We start from the raw sequence: 14,950 nt of genomic DNA, 5'->3' as shown, positions 1-14,950 counted from the left end.
AAGTGGTAGCACACTCAAGAATTGTGACGACGGGGATAATTTGAACCCACTAAAGTGTCATACCAACAGAGGGGGTGTCATTAAAACGGCAAGCAACACAGATTGCGAAACTATAACTACACATGCTGTGATTTACACCAACGTCAACATCCAAATTATCTTGTGAGCCGCTTAGTGTGCCAAGGATGAGACGTAAATTGATCCTTGGCTTGGCATGGATGTTGAATGATCAATTGTTCTTGCTTTCTTACACAATGGAAGCAATGTAATTATCCCCCACACTTCAATTAACTGCAACACTGAATGTTAATGTCCAGCAGGCCCAAGACAATTAATGGGTCATGCTCACATTTCAAGAAGTAAATTTGTTTCTAATGACAGAATCTTTTAACGCGACGACGCCATGCACTGCATGCCTATTTTCTATTGTAAAGCATGGTACTAAATGAGCTGTGTTATTGGCTTTTTCAAGATGGTTATTTTTTCATTGTTTAGTTGTTTTACCGCACATCATCTCTCTCTCTCTTTCTTTTATTTTATTATGTGACAGTAGGACAATTAACCACAACAGAATATTTGAAATAATCTTGTTGTTGAATGTCGAATCCTATTTAAATAAAACATGATGACGTGCAGGCAGGATAAGAAACTATAATGTCAAATAAACTATGATTTGGACCTCATCCAAAAAGCTTAAATAGATTTATGAGGAAAATTAGAAATATACGACATTAAATTTTTCTGTTTATGAATGCCAAACCCCAGAAAGGACCCATTTTTAGTATCACAAGCTTACTCATTCATTCATCTTCACATATCCTCACGAAGGGTTGCGGGGGTGCTGGAGCTTACCCCAGCCAACAATGGACAGGAAGCAGGGTACACCCTGAACTGGTTGCCAGCCCGTCGCAGGACACATAGAGACAAACAACCCACACATTCCGATCTACAGACAATTTGGTGTGTTCAGTCAGACTGAAAGTTAAACTGAAACAACACATTTTTAGTATCATAAACTTACTGTAGGAGTATATTGCATTTTTGGGGATCATTAAATTTCATACTACTATAATATGTTTTACTTCGTTATATTTTAGTCATAACAAATTTCTATACATTGTAGGATCATATTACATTCACAAACAAGTCAAAGTGATGGCCTAGGTCTGTCCTCTTTTGAGATACAAATCAGGGTTTTTCACAGAGAAAAGGTATGGACCTAAAAAACACTTTTGTACTCGAACCAAACACCCCCCTCCACCTCATTAGACTAGGGCTGCAGATATCTATTATTTAAGTAATTGATTGCCCTATCTCTGGAACGGGTCTTCTGCATATTCCAAGAACAAGAACCAAGCAGGGAGAGGCAGCATTTAGTTATTATGCTCCTCACCTCTGGAACAAGTTACCTGAACGTCTGAAGTATGCTCAAACTGTTAGCTCTTTTAAATCAGGGCTAAAAACGCTTTTGTTTAGCACTGCATATCCATAACTGGCTATATATTTCAATCTACCTGCTTTCTATTCCTCTTGTGCTTATCTCCATTGCTGATTTCAATTATTATTATTAGTAGTAGTTTTTGTTATATTTTTGTTTTATTTTTATTTATCTATTTTTATTCTATTTGTGATTAAATGCTATCTTTTGTCTTGGTTTTTACGTTGTATTGATTTAAATGTGATTTTTATGATCTTCATGTGATGTAAAGCACTTTGAATTGCCTTGTGTTGAATTGTGCTATATAAATAAATTTGCCTTGCCTTGCCTATCAATTAGTTAGTATGAATAATCGGATTAGGAAAATTTAATATGTAGCAGAATACATTTTAGGAGATGTAAAAGAAAGGCTTGCTAAGATTGCACTTTCAAAACAGCATTAAACGCGAATACAAAAAAAATTCCCAGAGTGTTTTTTTCAAACTTTGCGGAATTGCACTTTCATTTCAAAAGAGCAGTAAGCGCATTTAAAAATAAATTAAAATACCTCAAGTTAGCCTCAAACGGTATAAAAAATTAATAAAAGAGGATTGAAATACACCAAAAGAACAATTGGCTAAGTTGCACCGCAAAGGTTTGGTAGCTTAAATGATATAATATGCTAATTTTTCCTTTTCCAAATGCACAAACAATCATATTAGCTCCATGTTGGTCTTAACAGGGAGCCATGTTAAATGAGTTCTGTCATATTCATAATTGACACTAGAGGGTCGTGTATTCACGCAAATCAATAAAACTAAATGCAAACGCTTTCAAAACAAACAAATTACATTACATTACACTACCACTCTAATTAAACGAATCCTCGAAGCAGAAAAATATGACTCGAAGCTTTTCTCTAATCGAATTACTAGAGTTAATCCATTAATCGTTGCAGCATTATATTAGAAATCGAATTGATACAGACTAAGAAGGTTTTAAACTACTTGAAGAAACCTCACCGTATATAGGTTATGCATATGCTGCAGGAACATGAACACAATATTTTTACTTTTGTTTTATTTTAACTGGATTACCCAAAGGGGAAAGGACTCATGATCCAGGATTGCTGTGCTTCATCTAATTTGCGGTAATCTGATTCATTGCAAATGTAATTTAGAATTAAATTCCCAAAGTGTGGCATCAGCTGTCATGCTGGGAGCATGATCTTCAAGATACACGTGTGTGTGTTGGGATTCATCTTTATGCAATTTTAATTCAATTATTATTTAATTTTCCCTTGTGGAACCTAAGTGCTGCTACATGTTCTTCTTTCCTCAACATTCATTAGTGCATCCTTTGAATTTGATCCACAGTGCACGTCGCACTCAAGCATGACCAGGCGTGGAAATAACCTTAATCTGAGACTAATCTGTCAACTCGTAGCGCATCAGAGGATTGATGCAAGGGATCTCAGCGACAGGAATAGAATATGGATGAAGTGTAATCCCATCAATGTGAAAAAAGCCTTCATTGGCTGACATGGCACGACTCACCTGCTAGCCTTAATGCGTATCCAGCGGTTGGTGTCGACGCGCACGGAGGAGCGCAACACCACCGGCTTGGAGCCCAAATCGTACATCATCTGAACGCGACCGTCAACGATGGCCAGGGCGATGTAGTCGGAACGCTCGACACCCTTCCCGCTCCACAGCACGAGGCCCTGAGTCGCCTCGGTACGGATGCTGAGTTCAAATTTGTTCACCAGCAGAGCTTTTTCACTGTGGGGGAAAGAGTGGAGGCGTGAGTGACATGTTAAAATTGCTCTGTATGTGAAAAGAGTACCAGTGGGTGACCAACCTAGGCCAATCACAGATAAGTAAGTATGTTCAAGAAAAATAGCTTTTCACTAGAGGTAAACTGCCTTAATCATTAGGAAAATTAAACAAAGTGCAGATTAATTGATACTGAGTTCATACTTGCAAAACAATGGAACTTCCAAAAATAGATGGTGCAATTAGGAATTGGATTAACATTTTGGTAATGCCCACTGTGATTGTCAATAGACATCTGTAGTGTGAGCATTAAGCCCGTCTTGTTTTTTTCTTTTTTTTCATTGGCCATATTGAAAGAATTGAATTTGAGAGTCAAATCATCAAGGGGCTGCTGGAGACGTAGTCTGGTCCATATAGAGTATTGCACAATAAGGTTTTCCAGTATTCTAAACATGTAATCCAATTTTCTCAGTCTTTATGAATAATAGTTGACAAACATGAAAAAAAATGGTGACCCGCTCCCTTCTCATCTGTTGGCTATTTTACATATTCCTCAGCATGTCTATTTGAGTAATGATGTCTTATGTTTTAATTCTTGAGCATTGACGTCTTATGTTGTAAATCTTGAGCATTTAACTGTGCATATTATACATATCAGGGTTGGAGTGCCTCTGTACTCAACCAATATTTTGTTGATTTTAATATTAATACAGATTATTATTATTTAAAAAAAAAAAAAAAAAAAAAGTAAACTCTAACCCTAACAACAATAAAGGAAAAAACAGGTAGGGTGGCCAGTGTCACTTCTCAAAGGTGGAGCATTTTACTCATGTAAAACTCGGTTTTAATTTACTATTTTTTTCTTTTTTTTTCCTTACAGAAACAGTTTAAACCTTCGGATGGGACTAATTCTAGAGACGTGACCAAAATTTGACGCTGAAAATAGCTAAAATTGCATTTTTGGTTTAAAAGACAAAGTTTGAGAAGGGTTTGAATGCAGCCCAAAGCCAAGCGACAGCCGCTACAAACCACACCTCATACAAACTACGCCCCCTCTAAACCACACCTACATTATGGTAAGGTGGCATGAAGAATTTGTTTACTATGTGAAATTTAAAGGGTTTTGGGGACAATAGGCCCTAGCCCAATTCCTTAGTCTAAGTTTAACACAGAGGCGTGCCTAAACATAACTAGATTGTAACCTTTGCCATGTCTGGAAGTCATTTAATGTTGTGAATCAACCGTTAAAGTTGTTAAAATTGCTCTTGTTATTGCATTATTGCTTTATTTCCCTTCTGTCGACTTTCGACATGTGAAAGTGTTAAAACTGTTTCAGCATTTAAAAATAGATTCAAATCAAGATTTTGCAGATTTAGGAGTATTTTGGATAAAAAGTTACTCACCTTAGGTTCGCTACAACAGAGCCTGTCTGAGAAGTCTACTGCTTTAAGAAGGCGGCTGTTTACTAACGCCCCCAAGTCTGTCATTTCGCAACTACAGTGGTACCTCGACTTCACATGACATACGATCCTTTCTACGTCCGACATAAAGTTTGACTCGCCATTTCTTTCTACATCTGACGACCTGCTCGAAATACGACGAATTATGACAGTACCGCAGTTTCTTTGTGTTCACACAAGATGGACGCATGGTGGATTTTCTTGAGAGAGAAATCAATATGGGTTCCAAGAAGGTTACTGCAGGTGATGAAAAAAGGGAAAGCTTACTATTGAAATGAAGATGGAAATGATAGAAAAATATGAGCATGGTGTGCATGTCTGTGCACTGGTGAGACAATATGACCGTAGACTATCGACGATCTCGACAGTCCTCCTCCAACCTCCGTTCGCTAGTTTTAATAAGTTAAGGTGACAATTATTATTGTAGTAACATCGCCAAAAAAATCGCCAGCTTCGTCAGGTTTTTATTCATTTATTTCAGAACTTGTGCAACACACCACACCTACTGTCCGCCGCAGTCGATGACAACAATAAAATTAAAAGTAAAATCTGTACCGCACCTATCTCACTGTCATGTCAGCCATGCGTTGCGTTCAGGTACAGCACGCAAAACACATCCACCACATTAGAACCCGATTTGTTACATTATTACAGGAATTATTATTATTATTATTATACTGTATTATTACTCCGATTTTTATTTATAACTTATTTGTTTTGTAATGTGTATTTGCCATTTGTAATAGCACCAGCAGTATTTATTCAGGATTTAGTGTAGGTTTTCGGGCTGTGGAATGGATTAATGGAATAGATTCTTATGGGAAAAACCTGCTCGACATACGACCATTTCGACTTACAAACAAGGTCCTAGAACAATTAACTTTGTATGTAGGGGTACCACTGTAGTTCTCTATACATGTGATATGTATGAGACGCATCAGAAACTACCACCGTAGCATCATGTGAGCGTGGTTTGTAGCTGCTGTCGCTTAGCTCTGGGCTGCAATCGGGTATTATTGCATTTTTTCCGTGACTTCCACACCCCCTCTGCCAGAAGCCGTTTAATCCGGCTGGGAGTGACTTCGCTCGGCTTCGTTGATGCTAGGACTCGGCCCACTCGCCTGGCTCTCGATGGATTCTACTTGTTACACAAGATAACAGCGAATCGTATTTCAAAGGATACGAGTGATTGTAATAGCCTTGTAAAGAACTTTAGTATTTTCGTCAAGAAGGGAACAGTTTTTTTGTTGTATTTGTGAACTGCAGTTCCCACAAACGTACATCGAGATCTCATTTAGCTTAAGAACTGGACGCGTGATAACCCATTTTTTGAGTCTCCCAAACTTTCAAGAAAACGCATTCATCAAGGTTTCATCGGCCGTGAAGCCCACTGAACAGAATGCTACAAAGACGACGGCACCTCTGCTATTGGATGTGTTCAGAGTTTGCCACAAAATGCTTACTGCCGCCGGGAAATGCCCTCCCAAGGGGTTTCAATCGGCACCTTTTCAAACAAAATTTCTTGACCCGGGAGTCGTAGAACATTTTGGAAGATGTTTGCGTACTTGTGAGAAGGGACCATATTTAATTTCTGCCTAATCCCCCCTCCCCAAAATTTTGCTTTCAGTAAATCCCTGATTAATTCTATTTCTAAACTGTATTCCATATAAAATAAGTGTTGCCCACTGTTGCGAAACAGATTGACTGTGACATTAGAGCAGTGCTTCTCAATTATTTTGTTACGCCCCCCCAAGGAAGACGTAAATGTTTCGCGCCCCCCCCAACTCTCTGCCGCCACTGTAAATAGTATCATTCGTCTATATTACTATTATAAGTACGCCTCAGCCTAACATTGTGTCCTTTTTTTTCTATTAAAGAAAAAAAGTAACATAGATCAACTTATAATAAAGTATAACTTTTATAACATTGTGTTGCTTGTAACAGAAAAGACAATGCGCATCAATTTGCCTGAAGTTAAAAAAATAAATTAAAAAAAAGTCACATCCAAACTGTAAAAATACACTCAAGGTACATTTTTGACCATTTGATACTGAAAAATAAAATGTAATAAAATCAGTAAATAATAACAAATTCAAATTGATTAGAAACATTTACTCTTCAGGACAACATGCCAAAAAATTTGACCGAAAAAAAACAAAACTGAATAGAAGGGGGGAAAAAGGTCTCTGGACAGAAGGAAAGTTTTTATTTTCGCTGATTCACCACAGTGCTCACTGGTTTACTGATATAACACTGACAAAGCGGGACGATTGTGACAATTGGCAATATTCGGCACATTTTCGCTGAAAAACGTGGCGTCTTAACTGATTTGGCTTCTCCGCTATAATCATTTTTAGACTCAGTAAACAGTGGTCTTTCCTCATTTCCCACTATATTAAAAGTCAAAGGCAAACGGCCCGAAAAAAGCGCATTCTCGGCGGCCGAGGGAGAACCGTAGGTGAGGGCGGTGGTCGTGACGATCCCAAGCCGAAAACAGCACTTCTCGGCCGGACACGTGAGAAAGACAGTGGGTCGCTGCGAGAGTCCAGCTCTGGCATGCATGAGTCTCTTCCGTGTGCTCTTGCTTACTTCAAAAATACTGCACGCACTTTGAAAATGAGAGCGCCACTGCCACCCACGGAGTGGATGTGCAAGTACACTTTATTCTAGTACGGCAAAAAAAAAAAAAAAAAAGCATGTTCCCCGAGGTCACTCGCGCCCCCCCTGGCATCGCTCTGCGCCCCCCTGGGGGGGCGCGCCCCACCATTTGAGAAGTACTGCATTAGAGGTTCCATTGTATTGCAAAAAATCTGTTGGAAGAATGTGGCTCGTGATAATTAGGAAAGAGTTAGAAAAATAGGGGTTCTTTTTTAATATATCACAGGCTAAAAATATAAATATTCAGTAAGCTGAGTAAGTTTGTTTGACAAAACTCTGTAAACAGACTTTTCAGATGTACAGTATAATGCTCTGTGTTCTCATACTGAACTTGCTTCAATTTTGGAGAGCTAGCTTCAACCTCAGAAATTGGCTCCAATCTTTTTTCACTCTGAATATCAAAATGTATTGGAAGGTATTATGCTTTTACACCCAATCCAAGCATTCCTTTGTTGAAATGGTTTTTCATATGAAAAAGTCTTTCTGCAAATTGAATGTATAAAATTGGAACCATACAAATGTCTAAAGTCTTTACTTTGAAGGATGGAGATTTAAAATTCACGATAAGAGCACTCCTAATTAATTATTTGAGCTACAGCTCAAAGCCTTTGTCTCTGTTGTGTATTGTTGATGTGAAGGCAATCAGAATGCAAAATGTGTTTCAGTTTAGCAGGGGGCTGTTTGTCTACTGAGCGAGTTGTTCGCAGCCTCTCTTCTTGTGTCTGTTGATGTGTCTTCAGTGGCGTGTTTGATCTTCAGTCTCTTTGCCTGCCAACACTCTGGGAGGGTGAAGATAAGATGCTATCCTGAAGAGGCACTGCACGGAACGGGCAAGTGTGCGCTCACAATTACGGTACTAGTATTTTAAAAATAGATGAACAAATATGAAAAAAAGGCTGCATGTGTTCTTTGTGTATGCCCAACGGAGCATTGACGAACTGTACCCCATAAAAAATCCTACCTACCATTTGCCGACATGTGTTTGTACATTTTTGTGTGCATGCCATCAATCAGCATCTGTGCAATTGTTAGCACATCTGGCACACAGCTATAATCCACCTTCCTCAAAGGGTATTTAGACACAAAGACAAGGTGAGGACAACAAACAAGCAATGGCACATGGATTAAAAATACAATAACAACAGCAAAGAGCTGGGTAAAAAGATTAGACAAGACAGATGACATGGCACAAGAGTCAGCGTGGAAGACAGAAACTCATGGGAGTACTTTTTGGTGCTGTTCTATGTGTAGGAATAAAAGTGGTTCACTATAAAGAAACAACGAGGAAATATATCACAGAACAGCAATAATGTGGTTCACCTCAGCAGAAAAAAAAGACTTTAAAATGTCATATTTCTCATATTCTGTGTGCAAATAACTAGTTCATATTTCATTTTTTCCCTCTACTTAAAAACATGCCCAGGTAGTAAAGCACATCGATTATCTGAATCTGCTGAGGTTAACAGAAGCACCAAAAATGAAATGATTCAAAATTGATGATATTTTTTCCTCATAAACAGAAAAAAACAAAACAAAACAAATAAAGCTCAGCGAATCCTCTTCCGGCAAACCCTCAAAGAGCTTACAGGGACCAATAAATCTCCATCCAAGCAGCTTGTCAGTGATAAGTTCAAGGTTATTAAGCGAGCTGAATATATCATGAATAAAACAACGGTACGCACACGGGGTTTGGAAATCTCATATAAACTGCTGACTTCCGAGACTGGTGTTGTGTCGGTGCCTCTGTTTTTATAAATGGTTGGATTTTATCTACTGCTAACACGTGTTCAAATTTTCTCAGAAGCATCTTCCTTGTGGCCTTTTAGTATCATTTTGACTCTAGGTGGCAGCAAAGTGTCAAATACAGTACAGACTGCCATGATGGGAGAATCTCGGAGGCTCAGCATGCGGTTCTGTGCTGCAATTGGAGCCTTAAACTTGGATCAACTCAAGTATGTGAAGCGGCTCATACTTGTAACTCAATCATGATGGTTAAAATGAAGCTGCATCCACGGAGGGAGATTTAGGCCGGTGAGCCGACAGGAAGGGTTTGTCTCGGAAGGAGAAAGGGGAGTGAGGAATAAAAGACTGCAAGTCTTAAAGATCTTCAGAGACTCACCTCTGGTCAGATGGGTTCTCCACGGACTCGGGACTTAGGGGAAAGTGGGGTTGAGGGTAGGGAGAAAGTCAACGGCATGCAAGGTAAGCGTATAGGCCAGAGGGAAGGAGGGTTGTTGTGAGCCCATTACAGGATTCACAGCAGCCTAAAGCCTACAGCTGAAAAAAGCTTATGCTGCAACAATATCTACCATGGTGACAAAAAGTGTGCGAGTAGTGCTGCTAAAATGATTGAATGAACTTTTGACCATGTGAATTTTGTTGATCGTATTGAGTTTCTAACATTTGCCACAGGAGCGTTAGATTGTGTAGTCACTGTCTCGTGGGATGGACTAGCATTTTTAATGGTTGAAAATAATACAGCACCACTTAGCTTTCTGTTTAAAATTGCATTGTAAAAAAAAAAAAAAAAGGGAAGTCATCGAAAAAGTGCACTGGAATGTTGCACAAAGTCATATTTTATGCCCTCAAGTTGATCCTATCAACCAATATATCCATGTTCAACCACTACTCAGTTCACCTTGAGATGTGTTAGCTACACTTCATTCGATCTATTATTTCGTATTTATATAATTGTTGACAACAGAATTAGTGGCAGAAGGTAAACCAACTGTTAACCTAACCTGAAGAAAGGGGTGTGCCAAAAATTGATGCTTAATGTTGATTTATCCTATCCACAATTAATTTAACCTGCTTGTTGAATTTTTGGCCCAAAAAAATTCATTTCAAATTATTGAATCATTTCCGAACATCTTGTTTTAAATTAACAGAATGTTGTCGTCGAATCAAATCGGCAACCACGACTTGTGATACGACTGACTCGACCCGTTATAATCCGAAATAACACTGCCTCTGTGTTCTCTGAATTAGGTTTTTCAGGAAACTTTTATCTTAAACAATTACTGTATTTTTCAGATTATAATTCACAGCTTTTTTCATTCTTCGGCCAAGAGTGCGACTTCTACTCTGGAGCGATTTATGTGTGAAATGATTAACACATTATTATGTCATTTCACATGTTATTTTCACACTAAACCACAAGAGGGCGCTCAAGGTCTTTGTTTCAACATTTCCCCTCAAAATGCGACTTACACACAAGTGCGACTGATACAGGTAGTGCCTGGGTTATGCCGTACCCGACTTAACATGATTTCGGCTTTACGACGCCGGAGTCTTGTCCGCCGTTTCTGTCGTATTTTTTAATTTTTTTTTGTAAGTCTCGCAACAGTGTCTCGTCCGCAGCTCTCAGAATTGATGGTAAGTACAGTATGTTATTAGTCGTTTAATTTTGTTTGCTTGATCTCTAATTGCTATGCAAATCTGGTATTTCATTATCCTATACGTGCGGTCCACTTTCCTTTATTGCACTTGGACTTGTTTGACGTCACGGCAGGGCTACTATCAGTTAGTTTCGAGCGCTGCTTTTACTTTGGGAAGTGGGGGTGAACGGCAGTTAACATTTCAAGAAGGCAGGTAAACGGTGTGGGCTCTGCGATGCCCCCTCTGTTAGCTCACTATTAGCCCGCTAGCTTATTGAGCAGCATTTATTTTCACCGCTGGACCAGTGCAGGGTCGGCCCAGGCCATTTGTGGGCCCTAAGCAAAATAATGCAGTGGGGCCCATATTTTTGGCCCACCATTTCGTCACAGTGTTGAAACCCATACATACGTCCATATTTTGTATATTAATCAGATTTTGTTGCACTGCATGATTGTCAGTACTTACAGTAGATAGCGCCAAACCTTTTTCTAAAAGACGAAAGAAGTTAAAACCTTTTTTTTTTTTTTAAGCTTGTAATCAAGTATCAAAACTCACAAAAGTCAAATAAAGCAAACTGTAGTAAACAAAATAGAATATAAATTAAACAATTGCCAGATTGGGGGCCCCCTAGTGGTCAGGGGCTCTAAGCAGCTGCATAGTCTGCGTAAAGGCTGGGCCAGCCCTGGACCAGTGTCACCTATAGCTGCTGTGTTACTTGTTGAATTGCCCAAGATTTGGACCTTATTTCCCTCGGTATTATTGTGCAGCCATTGAGGTATGTTTTTGTAAGCAAATATGTCTCTATTGAGTGAGCTTATAGCGTTATTGTAAACTCTTTGTCATTATTGTAATTTATTTTCTAATTGTGTGCTCGTAATTTGACGGTGACAAATCGATAAATGTCAGTTGTAAGAAGAACTATGGTGTGATCTATGTTACCAACGGGAAGTAATAGCTATCTGTCTTATTTTTTACTTTATTTTATTAATATGACATATAGCACAAGTTTTTGGATAGTTCTTTTGAGATTTAGGAGGTATTTAGGGGTACTTAATGTGTTAATTCAGAATTACGCGGGAATTCGGGTTACGTCACGTCACCAGCGTCGGAACGAAACTCGTTGGTAAATCGGGGACTACCAACATATGTTTTTTCCTCTTCATTGCACATTTTTGGGGCTGGTGCAACTTTTATACTCAGGTGCGACTTATAGTCCGAAAACTACGGTATTGGAATCTGAGGTGCCTAAAAATCATGTTTTGTTTTCAGTTTCATGTTTTTGTTTGCGTATTGTCAATACGCAACAAAGTACATAAAACTAAACGCTCGTTACTGTCTTTGTCTATGAAGTCAGTACTAGAAAAGAGCAGATAAAATCAAGTTGTCGTATGTAATATATCTAATACAGGAAAATAAAGACTGATGGAAACGGAATTGAGTGAGGTTGGCTGGCAAATCCAGCAAGCAGGCATTGGATTAGTCACGAATCCATGGGGGTATACAATTTTTTTTTTTTTTTATTGAAGTTAGTTCACTGTGTCAGGGGTCTATTTTTTGAACATTACTTTTTAACAATCAAGAAGGGCTAATTGTTCAACTAAAGTATAACTGCTCTCTGGAAATGGGGTTAACTGCAGAAAACAAGCTGTTGGGGCCATATTTTTGTGTAACCTGTAATCATTGCCACACTTTTTGTTTTCACAATTCAGCAAGCAAGCAATTCCGCCGAATGTCTATCCTGTTGTGCCTCAATATCACTGCGACCATGAAAGGAAGCTCTCCAGGGCACCACTATTGGATCAAGGTGGCTAATGTGCCAAAATGCCCTGGGAACAAGCATCTTTTAAAGGAAAACATCAAGATAAAGTGTATTCATGGTCAGAGTCAGCACCCAACACAAAGGCCTCATTCAGTCAGCGGCCAATTTCCTGAACAACTACTTGATATAAATGAGGCAAGTATGCCACAGTGTAGCGTCAATTAACTTGAGCGGTGAATGAGGCACACTGGTCAGAAAATGGGGTCAAATGCCATACCAGTGGGGAATCATCACCAGTTATGATTTGTCATTGAAATAATGGGCTTTGAGCCAAATCGACCTCGGCTTTTAGACCCAGGCAAAGTGAGCAGAGCGATCAAAGGATACTCCGAGTGGTAGCGCCATTAACCCGAGGTAAACGTTTGACTTTGTGCCTTTGCCGAGCGCTTAATAGACTTTGTGAGAAATGTATTCATTTCTGTTGCAAAATCAAATCACGCTGAATTGATCCGAGCACCTGCGGTGCGCTCTCCCCTGGCTCTGCTTGCTTGTACTCAAATTCATTGTGACTCTTGACTAAATGTGACATCTATGAAACTTTTATTCATGTTGATCTGAGGAGCCCTTGTCCCCACGTCTGTTAAGAATTATGCATGTGGATACACACTGCAAGAGCTCTCAATTGGAGGTCCAATCTACATGCGAGGGGGGCATATACTGTATGTGATTAACATTTTGCTGCCTCTCTTTATGAACATATAAAATTTATTTAAGAAAAAAAACAACAAAAAGGACAAAAATCAAGAATCTGGTCTGAATCTAGCCAGATTTATCTCAAAAAATGGGCTGAAGATCAAGAGTAATGTACAAGCATAAAAATTATGTCACTCTATCTTCTTGCTGTTTTTTAAAGGTAGGTCTAAGTCAGGTTCCAACCATTGGAATTCAGCGCAGAAGCGCATGGCGATTCATTTTTGTATACGAACATTGCATAAAATATTGCACATTTTCAATAAAGCAATTACTCTGGGGCACCAGCACAATGCTTATCATGCACACATTCATGCTTCTCTTCGCATTGGAGGACGACGAGCGGAGCAGAAAAGATCTAATGACACTGCAAAATGTCTTGAAAATAATATTTGTCAAACTGAAATATGGAATTGAATGAATATTGGATATGTACAGTTAGGATGATTATTGTCTGTATGAAAATGAAAATATGACTGGAAATTGGATGGTTTGTTTTTTCTTTTTTTTTTTATACTTCAGTCATCAAAAAATGGATAGTTTAGTTACTGTTAGTTAGGCTTGATTTGTAATTGGGTAATTTCCCAATAGACATTTTATCTACTTACTCTGGGATCTCATTGGTGAGTTGGCTTTGGTGGAAAAGCAAAGACAGTGAGGGACATTTCATGTGAGAACAGACACACAAGGACAAAAGAGGTCAAGACCAACACTGGACAAGACAATAAACACACAAAGACAGTGTTTTGGGACCGAATTATCCAACTAAGCATGTTATTTGGGGTTTGTTTTGAGAAATACATAGAGCCATTTGCTCTTTGTTCACACATTGTTTCTAATCATCCCTGAGGCAAACATCAATCTGAAGGAGTACAAATGTCACACCACCAGCCTAAAGGGACAGAACCTCTTGTTTTCTTGTGTAACACCTCCTCTACGAAACTGTTTTACATCGACTGCATTAGTTTGATCTCTTTGTAAAATGTCAGCTAGTGCAAGCCTCACACAACTGTCACTATGCAAAAAGACTAGCATTTACCAAGGGCAACACTTAGATTGTTAAATGTCTTGATAATTAGTCAAATTGTGTTAAAAGGAGGCCTATTAGCTTGCTGCTAGTCCCCCTGCAGCATTTGAGCTGATGATATCATCAAGCTTGTCATCGCAGGGTGGGGCGAGACGGCGGGTGTATTTGCTTAATACGGCAATTAGTGTGAAATTGTAGTATTAGGCTAAATAGATGAGGACATGCTCTTGCCCTCCTTCTTACCTCCTTGTGACAGCGTTGTGGTATTCGATGAAAGTCCGCCCATCAAAGGCAATGGCCTCAGTCTCCGTGCCGGCAGACTTCTCATAAATGGCTGTAAAAGAATGGGCAGGATGGGAGATTGGAGGGGTTGTTGAGTGGATGAGCTCACACCGATCAATAAGAAGGAAGGTTCTGTTATCAGAGCTGACATGAGAGTGTTGGTGCATTTTTAATTATCGTAAAAGGGACAGGTGGCCACGTGCGCAAGGTTAATGGCAGAGGCGGGGAATGTTTTTGCAAGATACATCGAGCCACGGTTCATTTAAACCTGTCATGCGGATGTTATAAAACGTACATGGAGTCAGCCACCTGTTGGTGTAGTGCCAGTTGACGCACTCAATAATTTTACTAAGTGCTACTTAAATATCAGAGAAAATAACCCTGGTTCATGACATGCTCTAGCAGAATTCTTCTACACAGTGAAACATTTAAATTGACATTCAA

General features: G+C 39.1%; 1 protein-coding gene across 7 annotated transcripts in view; it reads right to left on the bottom strand.

Moving 5' to 3' along the window:
* The window catches only part of agrn (agrin), a 526,155-nt gene that overhangs the window by 10,129 nt on the left and 501,076 nt on the right, over nucleotides 1-14,950 (bottom strand). For all 7 annotated transcript variants that reach the window (XM_057830472.1, XM_057830467.1, XM_057830469.1 and 4 more), the window contains 2 exons: nucleotides 14,468-14,558; nucleotides 2,974-3,198 (listed from right to left, as the gene is read on the bottom strand). In XM_057830472.1, coding sequence (XP_057686455.1) covers nucleotides 2,974-3,198; nucleotides 14,468-14,558 — 316 coding nt within the window. The remainder of the gene's footprint in view (nucleotides 1-2,973; nucleotides 3,199-14,467; nucleotides 14,559-14,950) is intronic.

The sequence above is a fragment of the Corythoichthys intestinalis genome, chromosome 2, assembly GCF_030265065.1.
Source record: "Corythoichthys intestinalis isolate RoL2023-P3 chromosome 2, ASM3026506v1, whole genome shotgun sequence".
Classification (NCBI taxonomy): domain Eukaryota; kingdom Metazoa; phylum Chordata; class Actinopteri; order Syngnathiformes; family Syngnathidae; genus Corythoichthys; species Corythoichthys intestinalis.
This window is presented reverse-complemented; position numbering and strand designations above follow the sequence as displayed.